Here is a 24,597-nt window from a genome sequence, read left to right as displayed (position 1 = left end):
ACCAAGGCCGGGACGGGGTCGCGAGGGGCCTGGAATTTAGCGGAAAGAGCCCGAGAACGGTCGGGAGCCGAGGTTCCAGGCGGGAAAGGCCGCGCGCGGGGCACGGCGGGAAAGGCCGCGGCGCGCCGAGGTACAAGCCCGCCCCGCCCCGCGCCGCGCTCAAGCTGGGCGGCCCTCCTCTGGGCGACTCTGATTGGACCGCGGGGCTCCGCGCGCTGATTGGCCGCGTGGGCGAGGCGGAGGAGAGCCGTGCGCAGCGGCGTGTGTGGGGCCGTGTGCAGACCCGCGTGTGGCGCAGGCAAGGACCCTGAAAATAAACAGCCGCTACCTTGTGAGCCGACTTATCCGGGCCTGCGTCCGAGTCTCCGCCGCTGCGGGCCAGCTCAGACGCCGAAGGTGAGGGCCTGGAGTGGGGCCTGGGCTTGGGGAAGCCACGGTGCGGGCCCTGGCCGAGGCGGACGGAGAGGGTAGGGAGCGGTGAGGCGTAGATGGCGGCCGCACTCTGGCCTGTTCTGCTGCTGCGTCAGGCGGGAAACTCGGCTGCCACTGCTGCTTCAGGTTCAGGTTTCCGGCCTGCCGCAGTCGGACGACCCTTCCGCCCTTCCTTCCGTCTTGGGAAGTCGGGCCGCTGCGCGTCGGGGCCTCTTCTGCGGCCAAGGCCGCACCCCAGGCCGCAGCCTTAAATCAGAGGAGGCCCAGGCCCGTGCGCCCTTGGGACTGAGGCCCTGAGACTTGAAGGGTCGTGGAATGCGGGAAGGAGGGTCGATTTGGCGGGAACTTACTGGAAGGTGGCTGTGGTGGGGAAAAGACCCTAGTGCAGATGGGGAGCGGGGGGGTTGGGTATTTATGCAGGCCATGTGCTGGGGTAGTGGGCCTGGCGGGCCATGTGCCAAGTGTTCTGATGGGCTTAGAAAAGGGTCATTGAAGACGCGCTTGCGGTTAGAGTGAGGGGATACCCTGCCAGAAGGTCTGAGAATGTTTGAAATTCTTACTCTCTATACTTGATAGCTTCCCGATCCTTGAATTTTTATCGTCGTTCAAAGGCTAAATTGCTTGTCTTACATGGCAATTCGAAAAGAGGCAGCAGCTAGGTTTCGCTTTCCATGAATCAACGAAACACACATCATTTCTTGGATTCATTAAACGAATATAATTTAATCTAAAAACGAGACGTGAAAGTTAATGAGCCAGCCCCCATCTAGATATTCCAAATGGGAAAACCTATTTTAGAACGACATAATTGCCCACATTTGGGTTTGGGTGTTGATTTTATTATGGGTAAGCATTATGCTTGTTGCCACATGTTAACCACATGGCCCCAGTCACAGGGCACTTCCAAAGGAAGTGACTGCATCTGGTATTGGGGAGCTTACTTAGAAAAAGAAAATATTGCTCAGTAGTCGTTTGTGACTTGGGATAGTGTGTTTCAGTCATTCAGAAAGACAGAAAGTGTAAGAAGAATCTGTGTTGCTTTTTTCTTTTAAGGTAAACAGGGATTAATTTACAGCCTCCTCATACAAGTTTTTTTTAAAAAGGCTTTCCTTTCCTGTCGTTTGACTCAGTTTTTGAGAGAAACATAACCAGTTAATTTCTGCATGGAAGAGTTACCTTAAGATAGCAACTTTGTTACTCTGTTGCTCAAGCGCTGATTGCATATAAGGTTTTGAGGGTTTTTAAAAGATGCAGGAGATGAAATTCCCACCTCTTAGGCTTTTTTTCCCCCCTCTGCAAAGCAGTCATTTTCAAATACTTCCTTAAAAATTGCTCTGATCATGGCTTAATCACACCTGCAAATGCCACGTACTTAGGTGTGTACTCTGTTTAGGTTGTTGAGCCTGATTCTTGTCTACAAGGAGCTCTCTCTTGCACTGGAATATAAAAGGAATCATTTATTAGAGTCCCAAGGGCTGAATTAAGGACTTGAAAGTTTCTCCAAATTGCAACTCTTGGCAGTGGTTTTTTTTTTTGTTTTTTTTTAAGCTATCCGTATGTTTGTGTACTTATCTGCATATGTCACATTAGAAAACTTGGATGAGTCTTAGCAACCCAAAGGTCCACATTTTCATGTTTGATAATGAGAGGTAATGATTTCAAACAAATGTGGAGTCTCTAAAATATTTTGAGCCAAATCAATGGAAGATCAAAGGGCATTTATTACACTAGCATTTGAACAACTGGAACAGGCAGAGTGATCTCTTCTTTACGGTATTATAAGTGGGTTTTGTGAATGGTTATATGTTTGGATTATTTTTACTGTTCTTTTTAAATCTAATAAAAATACCTGGTACCTACATCCTACATGGGAAGTTACCAAATTGGTGCTTAAAAGCAATGGAACCACAGTTTGACTAATTGGAACGATTGGTCTGTTGGCTAAGCACTTGACCACAAGAGAGATTTGCCTTTTTTTTTTTTTTTTTTGCAGGAGTGAGAGTTTTAAAAAATTGTTGGCTTCTTTCCTCTTCCTAGCCTCCTGACAGTAAGTGGAGAGCCAGAAGACTGATGCCAAGGCATCCTGGCCTGCTATGTGGAGAATGCTCTTTCCTTACTGTCTCACTTAATAGAACTCCTATTCTGGCAGTGTCAGATGCTGCTGCAGTAAGGGCATGCTATTGAGAATTCCAGTAAACTGTGCACCATTTTTATGTTGTAAAAAACTGTTGGAATAATAAAGTGAGAGCTTGTGGCAACCAAAATGCAAGTTGTAAGTAGAATCTGTTAATCAGTAGTATGAGAATGTAATATAGTGATCACCTGGAGTGGCTCCGTAATTACAAATGAGGGTATTAACTAGGGAAATCAGGTGGTCAGTCTTTGGATCTGTAGTGACACTTTAAGTTCTACAAAGAGGTTTGAGAAAATCTGTCTTGGCTTAAAATTCAGGAAAGCTGTGTGATGGTATGCTGTGAATAAATTTGTGTATGGTTGTGTATGGCTGTGTATTTTTAAAAAGCTATCAGTTCTAGTTTCGATTTATCTAAAGAGATAAGAATACAGAATACAAATACTTTTTGTATTAAAATTGACATGTTTTATGTGGTCTCAGTTCTTGAGCTTCCCTATCAGTAAAATGGGAACAAGAATGCATAACTTGCATAACTTGTTGTGAGGATTGTAGATACTATGTTTATTAACCTTTGAGCCGCAGTAGATATCTAGCTATTAAAACCTCCAAACCCTTTGTGGGTAATCAGAGCAGAAACCAGGATGAGAACCCAGAGTCACTCCCACTGTTGCACTCTGGTCTCCATTATTCTGGCAGGAATGCAGGTAACTATACACAATGTAACTTCCTTCCATTCTGAGTTTTTTATTTGTCTTAAAACAGCCTGAAATGTTGCAGTACCATGTTGGAACACTGAACCACTTTAGAGTGTAGTGATGAATGAGTGTATTCAGGGGGACAAAAGCTCCCCTATGGTCTGGATGCAGTTAGGGTTACATGGATGAGTCAGGGATAATCCTACACTTGAGGGAAATAACTAGAGATGCCGAAAATGTGAATATATACAGGTATATTAGGAAAGCCATATAAAACAGGATAGCCAGGTCCCCATCATACCTTGTCAACCCCCCCCCCCCCCCCCCCCACTTAGCTATCACTACCTATTTTAAATGTATTTATAGAGACAGGGTCTTTTATTCATTGCAACTCACATTGTTAGTCTTGAATTGTGTATTAAGATTTAAGTCATTTACTGGCTTTGTTCTTATTATCAAAAATGTGGAACAATTACATTGATGAAGACAAGTTAGTATTACGGTGTTTTGGTACCAATTGTGAGATTTAAGCCTAGATGAATGTAAAATAGACCTCTTAGTTACATATGGTCTTTCAGTGAATTTTCAGTCTTTTCAGGCGATATCTTGACTGCATTATATCCCTCCTGCTGCCTGGTATGACCTGTGCTCCTACACATCTTTAAGTGTGGTTTGTGTCGTGAAAATTAGATATACAAAAATTAAAGTGGAAACACAACATTTCTGTTGTTGGGAATGTGAAGTCATTTGGCATTCACCCATTTTTCTTAGCTCTTCGCCATTCCATTGAGGAAGTAGACTTTATGAGATGGAAAACTTCATTATAAGCACAGTTTGCCCTATGCTAAGTCTGCTCTGTAGGCATTGCACTGAGTTCTAATCCACCTGTAAGCAATCTAACTTAATTGGAGGAAGAGTGGAAAGGAAGGTATGTAAACAGAGGACTTCAACCCTTAAAAGTGTTTTACAATTGAACATCTGTTAAGCACAGGGCACCTGGTAACACTTCTCATCACTGATCAGTTTTCCCATCTTTTCCTAATACATCAAATTTCTGAGGTAACACAACAGGTGGTTAAACTGGGTTAAGTTGTTAACCCAGGCTTACCTATGGTCCCCAAATCTTTTTACTATGTGAAGATAACATAGGTGTAGAGATACCTAGCAATGAGTTTTAGCAGCAAAAGGAGGAAAATACATGCTCTCTTTCTGCCTGGCAACAGTGAAAATAAGCATTTTGTCTTTTATCTTAAATTTGTAGATACGTTTTGTAGCATTCCATAAAATATTACTGAGGTCTAGTTGATTGAATTCTTGGAGTAATAGGATTTTGTTAGGTAATCTGAAATAAGCATTCTTGAATTTAGAGTTCATCCTTAATGAGTACATAACTTAAAAATACATTGTTACTCTAATGGTGCAATAATTCCTGTGATAGCAAGAATTTAGGTGTTTTATTGTTAGTACTTGGTTAGATTGGGTTGGGTCTGTACAAGAAACAGTTTGTTTCATTCAGCAAATGACTATTAGTTGCCCACCCTCCCCCCCCCCCAGCTGTTAAAATACTGAATACAGCTGCTACTAAAAGAATAATTATATGGGGTGTTGTGATGATTGAAAGGTGAAATACTTGGTCTCTGCCCTCAAGGTAAGAGGCAATATAGTAGTGTCATCAGACAGATCCTAACAAAGTACCCTGGGTTTAACTAGGAAGGAGAGTTCCAAGCTGGGAGATGTGGTCAGATTCTTTTATAAGAGTTGGCATTTGAGCTGGCCCTTGAAGGTTGGAAAAGGTTGTGACAGGTGGAGGGAGCGGAGGCAGAACAGTGCTGCAAAATTGCAGCCAAGAGCAGTCATAGGCTGTGAGAATCACAGAGCCATAATTTTCAGTTTTCTTACCTTACTGGCACTCCTTTTCATAGGGAATAGCATACAATTCTCTAAAGAACTTTTAACTCAATACATTTGCATATAAGATGGATATTAGGATGGGGACCTGCTCCTAGGATAAGTGGCGGGTCTCTAAAATGTAGTGGGAGTGGGTTGGTTTAATGTTCATGAAGAGACAAATCTATCACAGGGGACTTAGTGAAAATACAGAACAGCTAATTGACTGCAATTGGCTTGGCTGAAGGGAGAAGAGGCAGATTGCACACACGGTACCTAAGCCCACTGAGAAGACCTTTAAAAAAGCCTGTGGCCTACTGATGATGGCCTTTGGGATATTAATGAAGTTAATGTTTCTTTTACCTTTTAAGATGTAGTATTAAGCCTTAATTTACTCCAGTGAACAAAATTATGTGAGACTGAAATTTGTTGATGGCAAAACAAATATTTAAAATTAGTTACATGTATAAAGTTGCATATCTGTTTTGTGGAATAGTTTAATTTCTGTCTAAATGAAGAAATACCTTTTTCCCTAAGTAATTTGTGGTTCATACAGCAATGATCCCATTTTAACCAACTTTCAATTAGGAATTAGGGTAGGAGGAAGTAGAGCTTAGTGTTTAATCTTTTAATGTTACTTTAACTAATTGTCTTCTTTCCAGAAGTACTTTTCCTATCATTTCTTTTTCCTTTAGGATCTGGGTACCATGAAAAGAGAGATAAGGCAAAATGGAGGAGAAACAGTTCATGAAAAATCTACATGTAAATTAAATCTTGAGTCGTTTTTTAAACTGATATTTCTATACCAAAAGTAAACCTGAAGTTTTTTACCTGTTGACTTTATTCCACTGATAAACACATGATGATTCATTATAATGCATTTCCTTTGTACTTTATTATGAAATAAACAAGGCCCTTTTAAAGTAGCAGTCTAAAGGGGAGATTACCTGGAACGATCATTTTTTTTTTTTAATTAGCATTGGAAATATATAGCATGTTGAATGTATAGGATTGTCATTTTCTGTAAAAACAGTCTTTAAATATTAAATGATAACCTATTAAGGACTTTTCATATTGCCTAACTTACGTTGTAAAAGAACATGATCATTTCTGTGCAAAGAATTCATCGACAGCAGTAGTTAAATGTGCTCAAATTGGTCTGGCTGTAAACTGGAGAAGATCCAAAATGAAATGGGGATGGAGAGGAGGATGAGGTACCCTAAGCAGCTCTTTTCTGTGATCTTTTTATCTTATTTTGTTCTCTCTGGAAGCCAGGACCTCACATAATATTGAAGGCTAATACCAGTATAAGAAAGCAAATGTAATCTCAGATTTTCCAGTGGCTGTTTTCTTCTGGCTAGAAATGTACATTATGCATCTGAAACCACTAATGCTTAAGCATCCCATGCAGCTCCGCACCTGCCCTTCCCTTTTTTGTTAATGTGTTCATATGGCAAGTGGCAAGAATTGATAGAAAGATCCCTTTTGAAAACTTATCCTGAATCTGATTGCAGAGACTTGGGATAAGTATTGAATTCTTTTGAATATTTGACAATGGAAACTTTTGAAACTGAACTTCAGCTTAATTTTTAGTTACTATCTCTATAACTTGTGATGAACCAGTTAAAGAATGGGTGGAGGCTTTACTGTTTTGCTGTCATTTGATATTCGGTGCTGTGGTTGGTTTGGGTAATTCCACTGTCCAGTCAGTCTTGTTCCCTTGAAGCAATATGTTTTGCTAGACCATGGTCCTTAACGGTTGGCTTTGAGAGGGTAGTTAAAAAAAACTTTTTATACCATGGCTTGACACTGGAAATAAGGGTAAAAATGTTCAGATGTGGAAATGTAAAGGTTATTACATTGTTTTGAGCTGGGTTTTTTTTAACTACTTTCTGAGGAGTTTGTCCTGAAACATTCCATTCTTTTCCATTCTATTCCAGGAATAGCCCTTGCTTATTTTTAGATTGTTACATAAGAAGTATAAAATCCATTTGCTTTAGTGGGAGTTTTTCCCTTTTTTGTAAAAAAGTAGTACCCAATAAAGGAATCTATTGTGAAATTCCAAGTAGCGTTGTTTTAAATGTAAAACTGGGAAAACTTGGAGAGAATAGAAAAGAGAAAAAAGTGGTCCCAGTGCTTTAGGTGCTATTAGCACTTTGGTGTGCCTTTTTGTTGTTTTTCTAATATTTTTAACATACTGTACCTTCTAGAGATAAAATTTATGTCCTGCGTTTCTTCTAACATACCTGCTCTAAAGAGTCAGCAGGCAAGTGTTGCAGCACAACTGGGTGTTAGATACTAAAGTTACAGAGAGAAATTGTTTTTCTTTGCCCCTCACTTTCAATCCATACTACAGCTCCATTGGTTTGAGCTTTTCTGATTTTATGACTATTAAATAACTTCCAGTTGCCCAAAATAAAGTTTACTGGCTTGTAACCATGAAAATGTGTCCATTAAGTTGGACCTCGCATGAGGTAGATGTTATTTCTAATAATGGATACTCATTGATATTAACTCTATAAATTCCATCACCCCCATCAATAACTGAATTAACATTTGTATTAATATATGCATAATCCTAATGGTTTTAAAGATCAAGAATTATATCAAAATATGTTTACATTTTTTTTCACTTTTAATATATTTCATAATAGGTATATAATGCCTAAGTGTATAGTTGTGTGGCTGTTTTTCCTAACCAATGTATATTCTGGCTTCTTCCCCCCCAGAATAATTATCCAAAAATACACTAAAAGGGCAATAAAAGTTAAAGAAATTCCAAGTGGTTTAACATTGTCGTTTTTAATATTTTGAAGATCTAACTGCAGCCATGAGCAGCAATGAGTGTTTCAAGTGTGGACGATCTGGTCATTGGGCCCGGGAATGCCCTACTGGTGGAGGCCGTGGTCGTGGAATGAGAAGCCGTGGCAGAGGTGGTTTTACCTCGGATAGAGGTATTTTTGTCGAATAAAAAATTTTGAAGTACTTCAGTGTTTCTTAGTATCAAGACTGGTCTAATTAGTCAAATTCTTTTTGTTTCTGCCCAAAATAGGTTTCCAGTTTGTTTCCTCATCTCTTCCAGACATCTGTTATCGCTGTGGTGAGTCTGGTCATCTTGCCAAGGATTGTGATCTTCAAGAGGATGGTAAGTATTTAACACTTCCTTTTCATACCCTTCTAGAACTTGGAGCGGTGAGGATGTACTACTACTGCACGTAGCATTGGAAAGGACTTGCTGCTTTTGAGATTTTGTATTGTATGGCTTAGAACAGCAACGTTATGTAAAGGTTTTATAGTCTTGGTCTGCTTCTTTTCCTTATTGTTGAAGCCTGCTATAACTGCGGTAGAGGTGGCCACATTGCCAAGGACTGCAAGGAGCCCAAGAGAGAGCGAGAGCAGTGCTGCTACAACTGTGGCAAACCAGGCCATCTGGCTCGTGACTGTGACCATGCTGATGAGCAGAAGTGCTATTCTTGTGGAGAATTTGGACACATTCAAAAAGACTGCACCAAAGTGAAGTGCTATAGGTAAGTTGTTAGGGTGTTACTGAAGGAAAGCTCATTGTAGAGATTATTTTAGAAGTGAGCTATAAATGGAAGGACCTTGCGGACCAGTACATTCAGTGAAAGTTGGTTGTGACCAGATGATAATGGTTTTAAGCATATATAACCAGCAGCCTATCTGTACATCAGTCACTATTCTACCATGATAATTTGTGGCTTATGGCTGCTGGACAACTTACACAACTTGGGAATTTTTAATGTAAAAATTAATGTTATGCTGTAATTTGGTGTTTTCAGAGACATTGGAGAAAACTAAATTTATAATTCGCATACACAGATCTGTTTTTGTTTTGTTTTTAATGTTTATTTTTGTGGGGGTGGCGCAGAGAGAAGGGAGAGAGGAAATCCCAAGCAGGGTCCACACTGTTCACACACAGCCCGATGGTGGACTTGAAATCCCAAACCTAGAGATCATGACCTAAGCCAAAGTTGGATGCTTGACTGACTGAGCCACTAAGGCACCTCCCCACCCCCATCCACAAATCTTTTGTCCTGCAACCAGAAATCTTTGTGGTTGTGACATATAATGTACGTATTTAAAGTGTAAAATTTGGTAAGTTTTGATACGTACATACCAGTGAGATCTTAGGGATTAATTTGTATAAAGGTTCAACATCTTGGGGCACCTGGATGGCTCAGTTAGTGGAGCATGAGACTCTTGATTTTGAGGTTGTGAGTTTGAGCCCCATGTTTGATGCAGAGATTACTAAAAACTTTTTTAAAAAGGTAACAGCATTTTGCCCAGTGTTATTGTTGTGTTGGTTTTTGATATTGGTGGATCTCTTACAGCGAAAATTTTTAATTTTAATGTAATGGCTTAGGCTGCACGATTGAGTACTTTGTTATCTAATTCCTCCTTTCTGCTCTTAGTTTAGGGGTTAATGAGACTGTTTTGAGGGGAAAAAATATGTTCCTTCACTTGTTAACTGCTTTTTTGTTCAGTTAATTATTGCTTCACTATGGTTTTGTATTTTCTGAACACATTGTGAAAATTATCTTAATTTCTTTCTCTTTATTTTTTTTGTAGGTGTGGTGAAACTGGTCATGTAGCCATCAATTGCAGCAAGACAAGTGAAGTCAACTGTTACCGCTGTGGCGAGTCAGGGCACCTTGCACGGGAATGCACGATTGAAGCCACAGCTTAATTATTTTCCTTTGTCGCCCCTCCTTTTTCTGATTGATGGTTGTATTATTTTCTCTGAATCCTCTTCACTGGCCAAAGGTTGGCAGATAGAGGCTACTCCCAGGCCAGTGAGCTTTACTTGCCGTGTAAAAGGAGGAAAGGGGTGGAAAAAAATCGACTTTCTGCATTTAACTACAAAAAAAAAGTTTATGTTTAGTTTGGTAGAGGTGTTATGTATAATGCTTTGTTAAAGAACCCCCTTTCCGCGCCACTGGTGAATAGGGATTGATGAATGGGAAGAGTTGAGTCAGACCAGTAAGCCCGTTTTGGGTTTCTTGGATATGTTCCCATGTAGGAGGTAAAAACAATTCTGGAAGTATCTATGAGCTTCCATAAATAACTTTAATTTTAGCATAATGATGGCCTTGGATTGTCTGACCTCAGTAGCTATTAAATAACATCAAGTAACATCTGTATCAGGCCCTACATAGAACATACAGTTGAGTGGGAGTAAACAAAATAAAAAGACAAACGTGTGTTGATGCCTGTGCAAGAAAGATCGGGATAAAGGCCTAAACAGGAACAACTTCATCACAGCGTTGATGCTGGATATACATAAGGTGATGACAAAGGTTTAGAACACATTTTTTTCAAAGACTAAATCTAAAACCCAGAGTAAACATCTAAGCTCAGAGTTAGCATAATTTGGAGTTATTCAGGAATTGCAGAGAAATGCATTTTCACAGAAATCAAGATGTTATTTTTGTATACTATATCACTTAGACAACTGTGTTTCATTTGCTGTAATCAGTTTTTAAAAGTCAGATGGAAAAAGCAACTGAAGTCCTAGAAAATAGAAATGTAATTTTAAACTATCCAATAAAGCTGGAGGAGGAAGGGGAGTTTGACTAAAGTTCTTTTTGTTTGTTTCAAATTTTCATTAATGTATATAGTGCAAAATGCCATATTAAAGAGGGGAATGTGGAGGACTAAAAGTTGACAGTTTGGACTTTTCTTTGTGTACTAAGTCACGTCTTAGTAATGAAAAATACCTGTTATAAGGAAGCATAGGCTTTAGCTATTTAGGTGTCTGTTTGCGAAGATGTAAAAGTTTTATTTCTCTTTGTAACCCATTATATTGCTGTCCTTGAGCTCTGGTGTTCACTCTCAATAGTTTTAATGCCATTGTTATTTTTTTTTTATTTATTTTTATTTTTGAGAGTGAGCAAGTGGGGGAGGGGCAGAGAGACACAGAATCTGAAGCAGGCTTCAGGCTCTGAGCTGTCAGCACAGAGCCCCACATGGGGCTTGAACCCACAAACCGCGAGATCGTGACCTGAGCCAAAGTCAGACGCTCAACCAATTGAACCACCCAGGTGCCCCCATTGTTCTGTTTTAGCATTTAATAGTTTTCCTGGGCTTCACAAGGATCTGAAATGTTAGATTGTTTTTTCTAGGATTTGATCTAGAGTTGAGGTGGACCTTAGAAATCATTTGGTTTAAGGAACTCACTTTGTACATGAGTTACTGGAAACTTGGTTGAAAAATGTATAGCTATCTAAAGCCTAGAACCTAACTCCAGTATCCTTGCCACCTTGTGTCCTCTTCTTTTTTTGGTCCCCACTCCCTATAAGCTAACTATAGTTAGTGGCTTATGCCTTCCTGACTTAGTTTATTGTTTTTCCCCTCCATGTGATTCTTCGCATTGGATGTATTGTGAATTTTCATCCTCGTGTGATACATATCATTGCACGATTAAGATGTTGGTGCCTCAGCCATGCTATGCTAATTCCTACTTTGTCAAATTAACAGTCAAAAGCAGGCAAAAAAAAGCGAAGTCCTGTCGTGTAGGTCTGTTCACTTACGAATACAAGCTTACAAGTTCCTTTTTCATTTGATATTTTTACTGAGCAAATGGTATATCTCAGATGTTAACTAAGCAGCATCTTGATAATTTTTCTTTCTACTGCAAATAAACAGTGTAAGGGAAGACCTGTTTTCAAGGGGATCACTGTTAAATGTAGTTAAATTCAGGTTTGGGGGTGGTGCACACGGGGCTATTTTCCTATGAGGTTTCTGGCCTCGAGTTAAAAAACACAGCAAGTGAGATACTTAGAACTGCTTTGCTTTACACAACCGTTCTGTGTTGCATTTGTAGTACCTAGCAGCCTTTTGTTCCAAGCTCTTTGATAAACATAACTGAGGGCCTATTCACAGGCCGCATAAGTGTTCTTTCATAAGGTAGCATTTAGTTGCATTGACCTTGATGATTGAGCAAGTACAACATGAAAATTCTAGGGAAATTCACTTAGCTATGCTGGAAGCCAATGAGCTGTTCCTGTAACAATTAATGGTTTGTTATAAGAGTGGGTTTTAAGCAACTTTTTTTAGGTGTATTTATTTTGAGAGAGCATGCACATGTGGGGGAGTGGGGAGAAGAGAGAATCCCAAGCAGGCTCCAGGCTGAAGCTCAGACCCTGATGCGGGACTTGATTTCCTGAACTTGGGAGGTCATGATCTGAGCCGAAATCAAGAGTCGATGCTTAAACTGACTGAGTCCCCCCGGCGCCCTGGTTTTAAACAACTTTTTAAAAACTTTTCGGACCGTAATTAACATTCCCTTGATTGGCGAATGGTTCTTTCAAAAGTGAGGTTTGCTTGGGGATTTAGCAGCTTTCACCTTTGGTTAAGAAAACTTGAATTCTTCCTCTGGGGGATCTGGACTAGGAAGAAACTAATCCTCCGTTTCTATAATACCGACTGAGATTCCTATCCTTGCAGGCTAGATAAAAAGGTCAAGGATTTCTCTTGTGACAAAGGGTTGAGGGGATGATGGAAAGATTAGTGAAGGTACTACAATGAGTTTTTCATTGTGTAACATAAAATTTCATCTTTGCATCCTCATGGAATTTTGCTACCTTTTTGCCTACTTCTGGAATGGCTGTTTCTCTTCAGCTTCTTGAAGCTGTTTCATCAGTGACTTAAATGAAGTAGATCAGATGGCAAGCTTTTGCCTACAAACTTATTTTGAAGAAGTTAAAAGAATCTGTACACTTAGGGGTGCCTGGCTGGCTCAGTCGGTAGAACCTGCAACTTTTGATCTTGAATTCAAGATCAAGCCCCACAGTGGGCTTAGAGCTTACATTAAAAAAAAAAAAAAAAAATACATTGAACACTTTCTACTCCCCACCTAGATTTAACAGCAAACATTTGCTGAGCCGTTTGAAAATAAGTTGGTACACCTGACACTTACCTCTTATTGTGGCTTACATGTCCTAAGAACTAAGATGTTCTCTCTCAATCACAGGGATTGCAATCCATTATCATACTTAGAAAATTTGACCTTATTTCTCTAGTACCATCTGATCCTTAATAAAATAATTCAAACAGTGCCGGTTGTACCAAAATCAACATCGCCAGGTTTTCCAAACTGGATCTAGTCAGGGTATGTAAGTTGTGTTTGATTGATAAGTTTATTTAGACTCTCTTCATCTAACAGTTCCCTACCTTTCCCCCTCATAACCATGGGTTTTTGGTTTGTTTTTGAAGAGACCAGAGCAGTTTTCTTGAATGTCCTGTATTTACTAATTATTTTTTCTTCCTGGTGTCACCTTATTTATGTCTTCTATTTTTCCTGCTGTAGAGTCCTGATTATTAGGTTCAGCTTGAACTTGTTTTGGCACGAATGTTTTAAAAGTATGTAATGTTGCATTTCATTAGTTTTACTTTTGATACCTTTATCGATCGTTTAAGACTATTTTTTCATTGCAGTGATACGTCTTTCTCTTGAAAATTTAGTAATCGGTCTCCATCCCCAGTATCTTTTCACGTAATGCTTTTAGCACGTATTATGCCTTGTTCAGATGTTGCTTTGAGTTCATAAATTTGTTGTGCAATTGCTAGGGATGTAGAATGTAATCTCACTAGCTCAGCAAAGCCAGGTTATATACCCAGAATGATGCTGGGTACCCCAAACCATAGGTTCTTCATAAATGTTAAGTATCTCTAAAAAAGCCACAAAAGGAAAAGTTGGTTTTCTTGATATAAATTATAGTCCCGTTTCTGTTGAAGTTGTGGGAACAAAACTTCTAAAATAAGCATATGTGTGTGTATATATATATATATATATATATATACATACACGTATAATATACGTGTGTGTGTATATATATATACGATTTTTCATGTTAAATGTTACATGAAACCTGTTTTTAATAGCAATTCTTGAGTCGGGGTCAGATGCTTGGGTTTTCTAATCATAGTATGAGACATTTTTCTCTGGGAAGTGTAGTGGTCCACCTAGCTTGAGGTAGAAAGCTTGTTTAATAACCTTGAAGTTGAACATCCCATCTAACTTAGATATGCATAGCAAAGAAAACTACACTTTTAGGTACTATTTTAAAATGTTAATTTGACTGGTCTTTGCATTCTTGGTGTGACACTTTATCTTATTTTTAAATTATTAAAAAAAAGTATTTTAGGGGTGGCTGGGTGGCCCTGTGGTTAAGTGTCCCAACTTCAGCTCAGGCCATGATCTTACAGTTCGTGAGTTTGAGCCCCGTGTCAGGCTCTGTGTGTCAGGCTCTGTGCCGGCAGCTCGGACCCTGGAGTCAGCTTTGGCTCTCTCTGCCCCTCCCCCATTCGTGCTCTGTCTCTCTGCTTTGAAAATAAAATTTCAAGAAAATTAAAAAAAAATTTTTTTAATGTTTATTTTTGAGACAATGCGAGAGACAGTGCAAGCAGCGGAGGGGAAGACAGGGAGACAGAATCTGAAGTGGGCTCCAGGCTCTGAGCTGTCAGCCCCAGAGCCCAATGGGGGGCTTGAACTCACAAACCGTGAGATCATGACCTGAGCTGAAGTCGGATGCTTAACCGACTGAGCCACTCAGGCACCCCCAAAACGTTTTTAATACAGAGTATGCACCTGTGAACGGGAGGTGGGGGAGGAGAGGAAGAGAGAATCTCAAGCAAGCTCCACGCTGACTGTGGAGCTGAAGCAGGGCTTGATCCCATGACCCTAGAGATCATGACCTGAGCCAAAATCAATAATTGGATGCTCGACTGACCCCCCCAAATTTCCCTTTTTAAAATTTTACTTGAGTAATCTCTACACCCAACATGGGGTCAAACCCACAACCCCAAGATCGAGTCATGTGCCCATCAGACCGAGCCAGCCAGGCACCCCTTGCTTTGATACTTCCTTTTCCTATTGTAGATAAGTCCAGAATTCTCTCTACACAACCGATATGCTGGATTGCGATGATGGAGGTGATTTCGTGATGCACTGGTTACATCTGAAGCACGTCTGCTTTATTAGGAGTCTCGTGCAGCACTGTACTCCAATGTACAAAAACTTGCACGTACTGCTTTGATGAGTATCAAAGGGCATTGGGTAGTTGACTTCAGGAAACATTTAGGTTCTGCTGTCTGGTACAGGTGCGCTTGTAACCTTGTGCACTTAAAGTCCCGCAAGGTAAAACCTTGATATTTGGGGGGAGTTCAGTGTTTGGTGCATACTTTTACCATCTCTCTCTTACTTTCTGTTTTGGATGTGTTTGCTTTAATATGCGTTAGTATTTGTTGTGGCAGTCTAAGTTAATGACTTTTCAAAGTTCTCTAAAAGATTCGGAGCACGTGGTTTTCTTGTTGGATTCTGTTATGTCCTAGGAAGCATTAGACATCGTATTTCCTGTGTGTAACCTGAAGTGCCAGGGGTACTGTTGTGAGTCTGGTGTGCTTGCTGTGCGGAGCGAGCGACTGTGAAGCAGTGAAGCAGGAATCTTACCAGCCTCGTGGCTGGGTGCTGGTAACCGCTAGAATTAGGCTTGCAGGCATCTAGGTCTAATTTGGGTGGGTCCCTAAGCTATTGGTGTTTTAGAAGCTTCTAGATGATTCTACGGTACCAGTGGGTTGAAAACCACTGGGGTACGTAACTGAGGTCATAGCCCCAGTGGTGCAGTTGGAATTTGAAAACTCAGTCCTGTGCTTATGCTCTTGGTTACAGGGGTTTACACGTAATTACCCTTTCTTGCTTGCTTTAGAACTGAAAGAACATTCATTAAACATACCTGCTTCACATCTATTCCATTTTCAACCCCACAACAAACCTTTTACAAGGAACGTAGCTGCAATTCTGTTGAGTAGTGTGGATGCATTTTAGTCTTGATATTTCCTGATCTTTTTTCTCCCTACTATTGTGGTTCTTGGTTTTCAGCACTGCGTTTTTCTTGGTAGTTACTTTGCAGTGTGACCCACCAACCAAGGGCCTAGAACTGGACTACTCTTTTCTCCCCAGGGAACATTGTTAAGTGACCAAGCAGAGGCAAAAACAGAGTTAGTTAATTCAGTGACTTCTCAGTATGAATTTTTCCACTTCAATTGAGATGGACTTCTTTCCTAAGTGTGGCTACTTCATGGCTTTGTCTTCCCAGAGTAACCATCCTCTTCCCTTAGGTTCATTTCAGATATTCTTAGTTGCAGTTCGCTTGCCTTCTTGTGCCCCAAATAATGATAGTCATAGGAGCAACGGTATCACAATGGGACCTCCACTTAAAGTGGGTGCAAGTGGAATAGAACGAGGGACAGTTCCCTGGAAGGAGAATTGGGATCTCCAGTCATTCTGCCTGTATATTTATACTTCATGGATCAGGCCACCATGAGCAATGCAATAGGCAAATGTGCTTGTTGCTTAGCTGATGCACCTGCCATTTGTGAGGCAGCCTTATATGATCACTGGAGCTCTTAAGAGCCTTCTCATCAAGAATTGATTGCACCTGGTTGATTTTTGGCTAATCTAGGTATAAGGCCACTTGGATGGGCATTCATTCAGTGCTTCCACGTGGTATTTTTAATTGGGAAGGGTCAAACTGTATTTGTACACGTTACATGGTGTTAACAGGTGAGGTGACACTTCTCTCCAAACTGTGGTCACTTGTCCACTAATATTTTTGGGCGATAGTTTCTACACAGTGAACCTGAACAGATGTGGCAGAGGTCAGAGCTTACAGATTTTTCTTTTTTCTAAATCGGACAAAAATTCAAGGGCAAGATTTTTGTTTTTTGAAATTTTAAACTACAGCTGAGAGCAGAAGCAAAAACTGGTCATTGGCCTAAAACCTTTGCTGATTCTTGTGAATGGAAGGGAAAGTGTATTCACTCTAGTATTTTCATGCCAGTTTGTAGAATTAGCTCACAGTCATTCTAGCTGCCAAGTTAATATCAACTTCTTACAAACGTGTTTCATTAACTAGGTTTCTGAATCAGATCAACCAAAAAAATGCCTTGGAATTGGAATATTTGTAAAGTGGCAAGTGGTAATGTATGGAGGCAACGTGAATTTCCCACTTGGTTTCATTTTAATTTTTTCTAGTTGGTTTGTTGGATCAGGATCCAAATGTTCTATATACATCGCATTTGGTAATGTCTTCTATTTGTAATAGTTGCCTCTCCTTATTGGAAAAACAAATTGAGGAATTTCTAATGACTTGCATTTGGCTGATTGTATTCCTGTCGTATTGTTTCATACGGTTTTATCTCCCCGAGTTTAGTAATAGATCTAGAAGCTTGATTATATTTTGATTATTTTTTTAGGCTAGATACATCATAGTGGGTGCTGCATACTTCCTTTTGCATCATATCAGGAGGTACGTAATGTCAGATTGCCTTACTTTGGATACTAAGCTTGGTTAGTAGATTCTAGTGATTTCAGTGTTTTCTATCCATTATAAAGTCTTCCATCAACGTTGCACCAAATAATTTTAGCAGCCATGGATGATAAACATCTACACTGATACTTTAGTCATAAACAACAAATCAGTGAAAGGACCTTAAATTTCTTAAGGCAAGCCCAGAATAGAAGACCCCAAGAATTAATATATGTGACTTCTAAAAGCTGTGCAAGTTATCTAGGGTGACTGGGTGGCTCAGCCAGTTAAGCGTCTGACTTCAGCTCAGGTTACGATCTCACTGTCCGGTCTGTGAGTTCAAGCCCTGCGTCGGGCTTTGTGCTGATAAGCGTGGAGCCTGGAGCCTGCTTTGGATTCTGTGTCTCCCTCTCTCTCCACCCCTCCCCACTTGTGCTCACTCGCTGTCTCCCCAAAATAAATAAACCTTAAAAAAATTTAAAAAAGCTGTGCAAATTATCTTGCACTTTTTCCCCCAAGGTCTGTTGGTACTGCAGTATCTATGCCTCCAAAAACCTGATTTTAGCTTCACGGCCTTGCTCATTTTTGAAACAGTGGCATCATGCAGCCAATATGGGCTGTGGTGTCAGACTTCACTGGAATCTCAGTTCTAAGTCTGTTGTTGGCTTACATTTGAAACAGCAAGATTGCTAAGCTCCACTTTCCTCATCTGTAAAGTGAGAAAACCTTGTATTTATTTTGCAGGATCACTATGATGGATTACATGAGACATTGGCAAAGGGCTTAGCACTTACTGGAATAATAAATGGTACATACTATTTTTATGCAAACTTCCTACAGTGCCACCAGATTGCCGCATGCCAACTGAGAGGAATACCTCTCAGGATGTTTGGCAGGTCTGAAAGAATACCTGGCTGAACCAGTTCAGGGACACCTTTAATGTATGCCACTAACTCCTGAGCCTTTGGAAGGCAGCAGATGGTGCTATGAATGAAGCAGGTCAGCTGGGAGATGGGGGAGATGGTGCTGTAGAAAACTCTGGAGAAGAGCCCACGTCCCTCCAGGGACAACAGCTACTTGGCTCCTCCTGATTGAGAGATTCTCTAATGATTTGGTGCAAGGAGGAGCAGTCTACTATTTTATTACTTTTTTAGTAGTCTGTTTTAAACTTTGATGCATACTCTGTTAAACCTGAGCAACATTTTGAAAATCAGTTTTTCTCAGGCATTGAGGCCTTGGTTCCAAATATGTCCAAAATTTAAACTTTGAATAGAAATTTAATCTGGTTTTGGGATGCCTGGGTGGCTCAATCGGTTAAACGACTGACTCTTGATTTCGGCTCAGATCGTGATCCCAGTCATGGGATCGAGCCCCATGCACCGAGCGTGGAGCCTGCTTAAGATTCTCTCCCTCCTGCCTCTTTCCCCCTTGCGTGCTTGCTCGCTCACTCTCTCTCTCTCAAAATAAACTTAAAAATTTTTTTTAATCTGGTTTTGAAATTTTTAAGCAGAAACACTACAAATACCATGGTTTAAAGTTTTACTAGGAACTTTACATTTTTTCTGCCTTTGTGATGTTCCAGTCATACACCTTCCTAAGGATCTTAATAATTCTACCATATTCCATTTTTTAAAAAAATGTTTATTTTGAGGGGCGCCTGGGTGGCGCAGTCGGTTAAGCGTCCGACTTCAGCCAGGTCACGATCTCGCGGTCCGTGAGTTCGAGCCCCGCGTCGGGCTCTGGGCTGATGGCTCAGAGCCTGGAGCCTGTTTCCGATTCTGTGTCTCCCTCTCTCTCTGCCCCTCCCCCGTTCATGCTCTGTCTCTCTCTGTCCCAAAAATAAATAAACGTTGAAAAAAAATTAAAAAAAAAATGTTTATTTTGAGACAGGGAGAGAAAATTGCAAGCAGGCTCCATGCTATCAGCATAGCTGACAGCACAGAGCCCAATGTGGGGCTGATCTCACTAACTGTGAGATTATGACTCGAGCCAAAATCAAGAGTTGGTGGCTTAACTGACTGAGCCACCCAGGTGTCCCTACCATATTCCTTTTTTAATGCTTTTTCTTGAGTATAAACAATCAGATGCAAGAGAAAGTGGATGTCCTCTCATCTCAGGTTGTCAGTGGGAGTTTCTGGTATTTGGGGCTGGTTAGCCCTAGGTTAGGACAGAATTCCAAAGGTGATTAAAATCAGATTCTGGAAGTGAGGTTGAATCCTCTTTTTTTTTTTTTTAATTTTTTTTTTTAACATTTATTTATTTTTTTTTTAATTTTTTTTCAACGTTTATTTATTTTTGGGACAGAGAGAGACAGAGCATGAACGGGGGAGGGGCAGAGAGAGAGGGAGACACAGAATCGGAAACAGGCTCCAGGCTCTGAGCCATCAGCCCAGAGCCTGACGCGGGGCTCGAACTCACGGACCGCGAGATCGTGACCTGGCTGAAGTCGGACGCTTAACCGACTGCGCCACCCAGGCGCCCCAACATTTATTTATTTTTGAGGGCTAGAGACAGAGCACAAGTGGGGAGGGGCAGAGAGAGAGGGAGACACAGAATCTGAAGCAGGTTCCAGGCTCATGGCTGCCTGCACAGAGCCTGATGCGGGGCTTGAACTCACGGACCATGAGATCATGACTTGGACCAAAGTCGGATGCTTAACCAACCGAGCCACCCAGGTGTCCCAAATCCTCTTTCATAACAGTTTTTCTTAATATGGTCGTACACAACAGGTCTCCTAGCCCCTATCTTTCAAGCACATTAAAACAATTTTTTTAATATTTATTTTTGAAAGAGAGTACGAGTTGGGGAGGGGCAGAGAGAGGGAGACACAGACTCTGAAGCAGCGCTGTCAGCACAGAGCCCAATGTGGGGTTCAAACTGAGACCACACGATGAGGACCTGAGCCGAAGTTGGACGCTTAACTGACTGAGCCACCCAGGCGCCCCCTTTCAAGCACATTTAAAGTGTTTGGACCCTTTTTTCTAGAAACAAAGTGGTCTTGCAATATTTTTTTAATATTAGACCACAGTTGTTGATCAGACCTTTTTGTTCTTTGTGTAGTTTATACATTTTCTGGATTGTTTATCTGATTTGGGACATTTTGATTCAGTTCACGGGCGAAAAGTACACATGTATATAATTATAAGTTCCTTTAAAAGGACTTCATGTTCATATCTTTGTAACTAGTTTTCATACACTCTTTTTAAATTTTTTTTAAACATTTATTTTTGAGAGACAGAGCACAAGCGGGGGGGGGGATGGGCAGAGAGAGGAGACAGAATCCGAAGCAGGCTCCATGCTCTGAGCTGTCAGCACAGAGCCCGATGCGGGCTTGAACTCACAAACCGCGAGATCGTGACCTGAGCCGAAGTTGGACGCTCAACCGACTGAGCCACCCAGGCGCCCCTCATACGCTTTTTTTCTTAAGCTCACTTATTTATTTTGAGAAAGAGCGTGCAGGGGAGGGGGAGAGAGAGGATTGCAAGCTGGCTCTGCCTTGTCAGCACAGAGCCCAACATGGGGCTCGAACTCCAGAAATGTGAAATCATGATGTGAGCTGAAATCAAGAGTCTGACGCTTAACCGACTGAGCCACCTAGGTGCCCCTGTATATTTTAACATAGCAAAATTGTGAACCCATGGACTTTTACAAATTACTTTTTATTATTTTATGCTCATATTGTCACATCCTTATTTTCTGCTAAGGACAGCATTCTACAAGATCCATTCTGGGTTTGGTTTTTTTTTTTTTTTCTGCCCCAAGTGAAGGAATCAATCACTGTATTAGTTTACTGTTAATGATGTAACTTAATCACACCCCCAAAGTCCTTTGGCCATGTAAGGTAACTCCCAGGTTTTGGGGATTAGGACATGTACATCTCTGACAGGGCATTACTCTTCCTACCTCAGTCTGGCTTCTGGCCCCTAAAGATTCACAGTCATCTCACATGCAAAATGCATTCATTTCCTCCCAGCATCCCCCAACATGTCAACCCATTATACACCAAAGAAAAAAACCTCCCAACTCTCAGCTCCAAAGTCCAAGTCTCATTGTCTAAATCAGGTCTAGGTAAGAGCTGAGCATGATCTATTGTGGGGCAAAATCCCTCTCCATCTGTGGTTTTATAACAGGTTTTTAAGTTATCTGCTCTCCAAATGTCAATGGTAAGACAGGTATTGGACATCAGTAACAGACATGGTCCTTCGAAATGGGAAGAAATGAAAGGGAAAAAGGAGTCACTGGTCTCAACCAATTTAAAAATCTAGCTGGGCAAACAGTGTCCAGTTTAAGGCCTGAGGGTATTCTCCGGGCTCAAGCTACCTTCCTGAGTCCTCCCTTCTTTTTCATGAAAGGTAGCGCTTGTTCACAGCTGAGTAGTTTTGTCAGCTTGTTTCCTGCTTACAGAATTTCGGGAATTTAACAGACTTCTTTAATTTGATCCTTTCTCCATCCCTCAGAGTCCAGGCTGGCAGTGTTTTGGCTGGTATAAAAATTCTCAACCTTGATCTTCTGTGGATGTCACGGAAATTCACTTCATTGGACAAGAGGTGCCTCCACAGAACTTTCCTGGGTAATCCCATCTCTATTCCTGGGTTCTGCTGAGATGGTTGAGAGTATTCATGAGTCACACGCCTAATCTCCTAACCTATCTGTGTGGACAAATATGACCTTTTGGTCATTCTGAGGCACTAGAAAAAGGGGGCTCAACCACACCTTGGCTTTTTCTCCAGAGCACCCTTCCCTGTGAGTCTCCTAATTTTAGCATCTTTTTGCAGTGTGGATAGGCTGAGATTTCTGCATTAAGTTCAGGTTCTGTTTTAACCGTTCTTCCCTAGATTTATCTCTTTGCTCTTGCATTTTACTATAAGCATCAAAAAGAAATGAAAAAATCCCTTCAGCTAAATATCCAAGTTTGTTATGTGCAAGTTCTGCCTTCCACATAACTGTTGGGTACAACTCAGCTATGTTTCTACCATATAAGGATTCCCCTTTCTTCCAGTTTCCGATAACATTACCCAATTCCTTCTGAGCCCTCACCAGCCGTGCAGTGTCTGTATTTCTATTCACAGTCTGTTTATGTATTCTCTAAGACTACAGATTTTCTACTAGGCTCTTCACTTCCTTGTGAGTCCTCACTGACAAAATTGTTAACATTCATGTTTGTAGTAACAATCCGTGGAAAGCATTCTATCATACCCATAATTCTTCCAGCCCGTGTCCATTTTTCAGTTCCAAAACCACTTCTACATCTTAAGGTATTTGTTACAGTAGCACTCCACTTCCAGGTACCAAAATCTGTTTTAGTTTCTATATTGCTGTTGTAACAAATTACCACAAACTTAGTGACTTCAAACACTTTGAATTATTACACTTCTGGAAGGCAAAAGTTGGAAATGGGTTTTACAGGACTAAACGGAAAAAACAGGGCTGCTTTCCTTCTGGAAGCTCTAAGGGAGAATCCTTCCTTGCCTTTTCAAGCTTCTAGAGGATGTCTGCATTCCTTGACTAGTGGCCACTCACTCCAACCTCTGCTTCTGTAGTCATGCTTTCTTGGACTCTGATCCTTGGTCTCCTTATAAAGATCCTTGTGGATGACACTGGGGCCATCGAGTAATCCAGGATAACCTTCCCCTATCCCAAGATCCTTAATTTAGTTACAGCTACAAAGTCCCATTTGCCATGTAAGGTGATATGTTCACAAGTTTTGGGGATTGGAATGTGGGCATCTTTGGCCAGGGGTGGGGGAGGGGGTGCTTGCCTGCCCCACCTGCTCTCCAATGCAGTATTGAGGTCCTTAAATGGGTGCTAGGGGATACATGAATGAGCGTTGCTAGGTGAAACTACTGCCTCTGTTGCTTGTTGGGTCAGACAGAACTGGAAAATGTCTTTTTAATGTAAAGAGGGTTTTTTTTCCCCTACCCAATTAAATGTATTGCATTAAATGTATTACATGCTCACAACATGGACTGATTTAATATTAAGGTTTTTCACTTGTATTGACAATTACTGTGCAGGCATGTGGGTTCAGTGTTGCCTCATATCAGGATTTCTATGTGAGATTTTCTAGTTCTTATAACATGATACAGGGCAAAGCAACGCTGTAGGCCAAATTCAGCCTGCTGGCCAGTTTATAGCTGTGGTCTTATGGATTAGTGATGTGATCTAATGATAGATCGTTGATTGTGGATGTATAGGTAGATAAGATATATATGACTGATACTGGGATATGAGTACAGAAAGTCTTAGCACTACAAATATGCTGTTCAAATTTACAGGGTGGCTAAGAAACACAGCATTAAGTTGAGGCTGTTGGCACAAAAATAAGGCAGTTTAGTGTCACTGTCTTTGCTCCTTTATTCGTTTAGCCATGATATCTCACAAGCCAGACCTATAGGGTGGAGATAAAAAAAACAAGATAGGATTCCAGTAGGGCAAGACCTGTAAATCTTAAGTCTGGTGATTTAAAGACTAACAAAGCTAGGGGCACCCAGCTGGTTCAGTCAGAAGAGCGTACGACTCTTGATCTCAGGGTTGTATATTTATATAAGTAAGTAAGTAAATAAATAAATATATGTATATATAAATAAATAAAAGGCTAACAGAGCTCTTACAAAGCCCCTAGGCCTCCCAGCTGTACATGGAGTTGGGTAAGGCCACGTGATAGATTTGACTGCCGATTATGGGGTTTTGAGTTTTGAAATAGTTACTGAGAAGTTTACATAGATCTGTTCTGAGCACCTTATATGCTGTTCCCTCTTTTTAATAACAGGTCTGTAAGGCAAGTGTCCCAATTTCATGAGTGATGAAAAATGAGAACAGAAGGGTAAATACTATGTCAATTTCACAATAGAAATGAAACAGGTTGTGTAAGTCACCTAAGGCCACAGAACTACTAAGTGGTGGAACTATGATAAATCCAGGATGTCTAAATTGTCTCAGATGATAAGTAGGCATAAACAGGGAATATTTGCAGAGTGGAGGCAGGGTGCTGCAGGCAAAAGGAACACTATGGGCAAAGACAGGATCATTGTGCACGCAGCAAGGACATTAGCAGACTGTGGCAAGATAAATGGTATCATCAGGATGCTCTTAGTTTTAAGTACTGGTAGGTCTGACTTTT

The 24,597-nt window shown here is 40.8% G+C and overlaps 1 protein-coding gene across 4 annotated transcripts; it reads left to right on the top strand.

The window, feature by feature from the left end:
- The first annotated feature begins 243 nt into the window (after window positions 1–243).
- On the top strand, window positions 244–10,829 carry LOC115508613 (CCHC-type zinc finger nucleic acid binding protein). 4 transcript variants are annotated; one of them, XM_030307525.2, is made up of 5 exons: window positions 244–396; window positions 7,965–8,102; window positions 8,201–8,293; window positions 8,477–8,675; window positions 9,739–10,829. In XM_030307525.2, the coding sequence occupies exons 2-5, from the start codon at window positions 7,979–7,981 to the stop codon at window positions 9,854–9,856; spliced, it is 534 nt and encodes a 177-aa protein (XP_030163385.1). In that variant the 5' UTR covers window positions 244–396; window positions 7,965–7,978; the 3' UTR covers window positions 9,857–10,829. The 4 variants fall into 4 exon arrangements, with proteins under 4 accessions (XP_030163385.1, XP_030163386.1, XP_030163384.1 ...); XM_030307526.1 differs by having other exon boundaries at window positions 252–396; window positions 7,965–8,081; window positions 8,474–8,675; XM_030307524.1 differs by having other exon boundaries at window positions 252–396; window positions 8,474–8,675.
- The last annotated feature ends 13,768 nt before the right edge of the window (window positions 10,830–24,597 follow it).

Source organism: Lynx canadensis, chromosome A2 (genome assembly GCF_007474595.2).
Source record: "Lynx canadensis isolate LIC74 chromosome A2, mLynCan4.pri.v2, whole genome shotgun sequence".
NCBI classification, from domain to species: domain Eukaryota; kingdom Metazoa; phylum Chordata; class Mammalia; order Carnivora; family Felidae; genus Lynx; species Lynx canadensis.
Note: the sequence above shows the minus strand (reverse complement) of the source record. Positions and strands in the feature narration are given on the sequence as shown.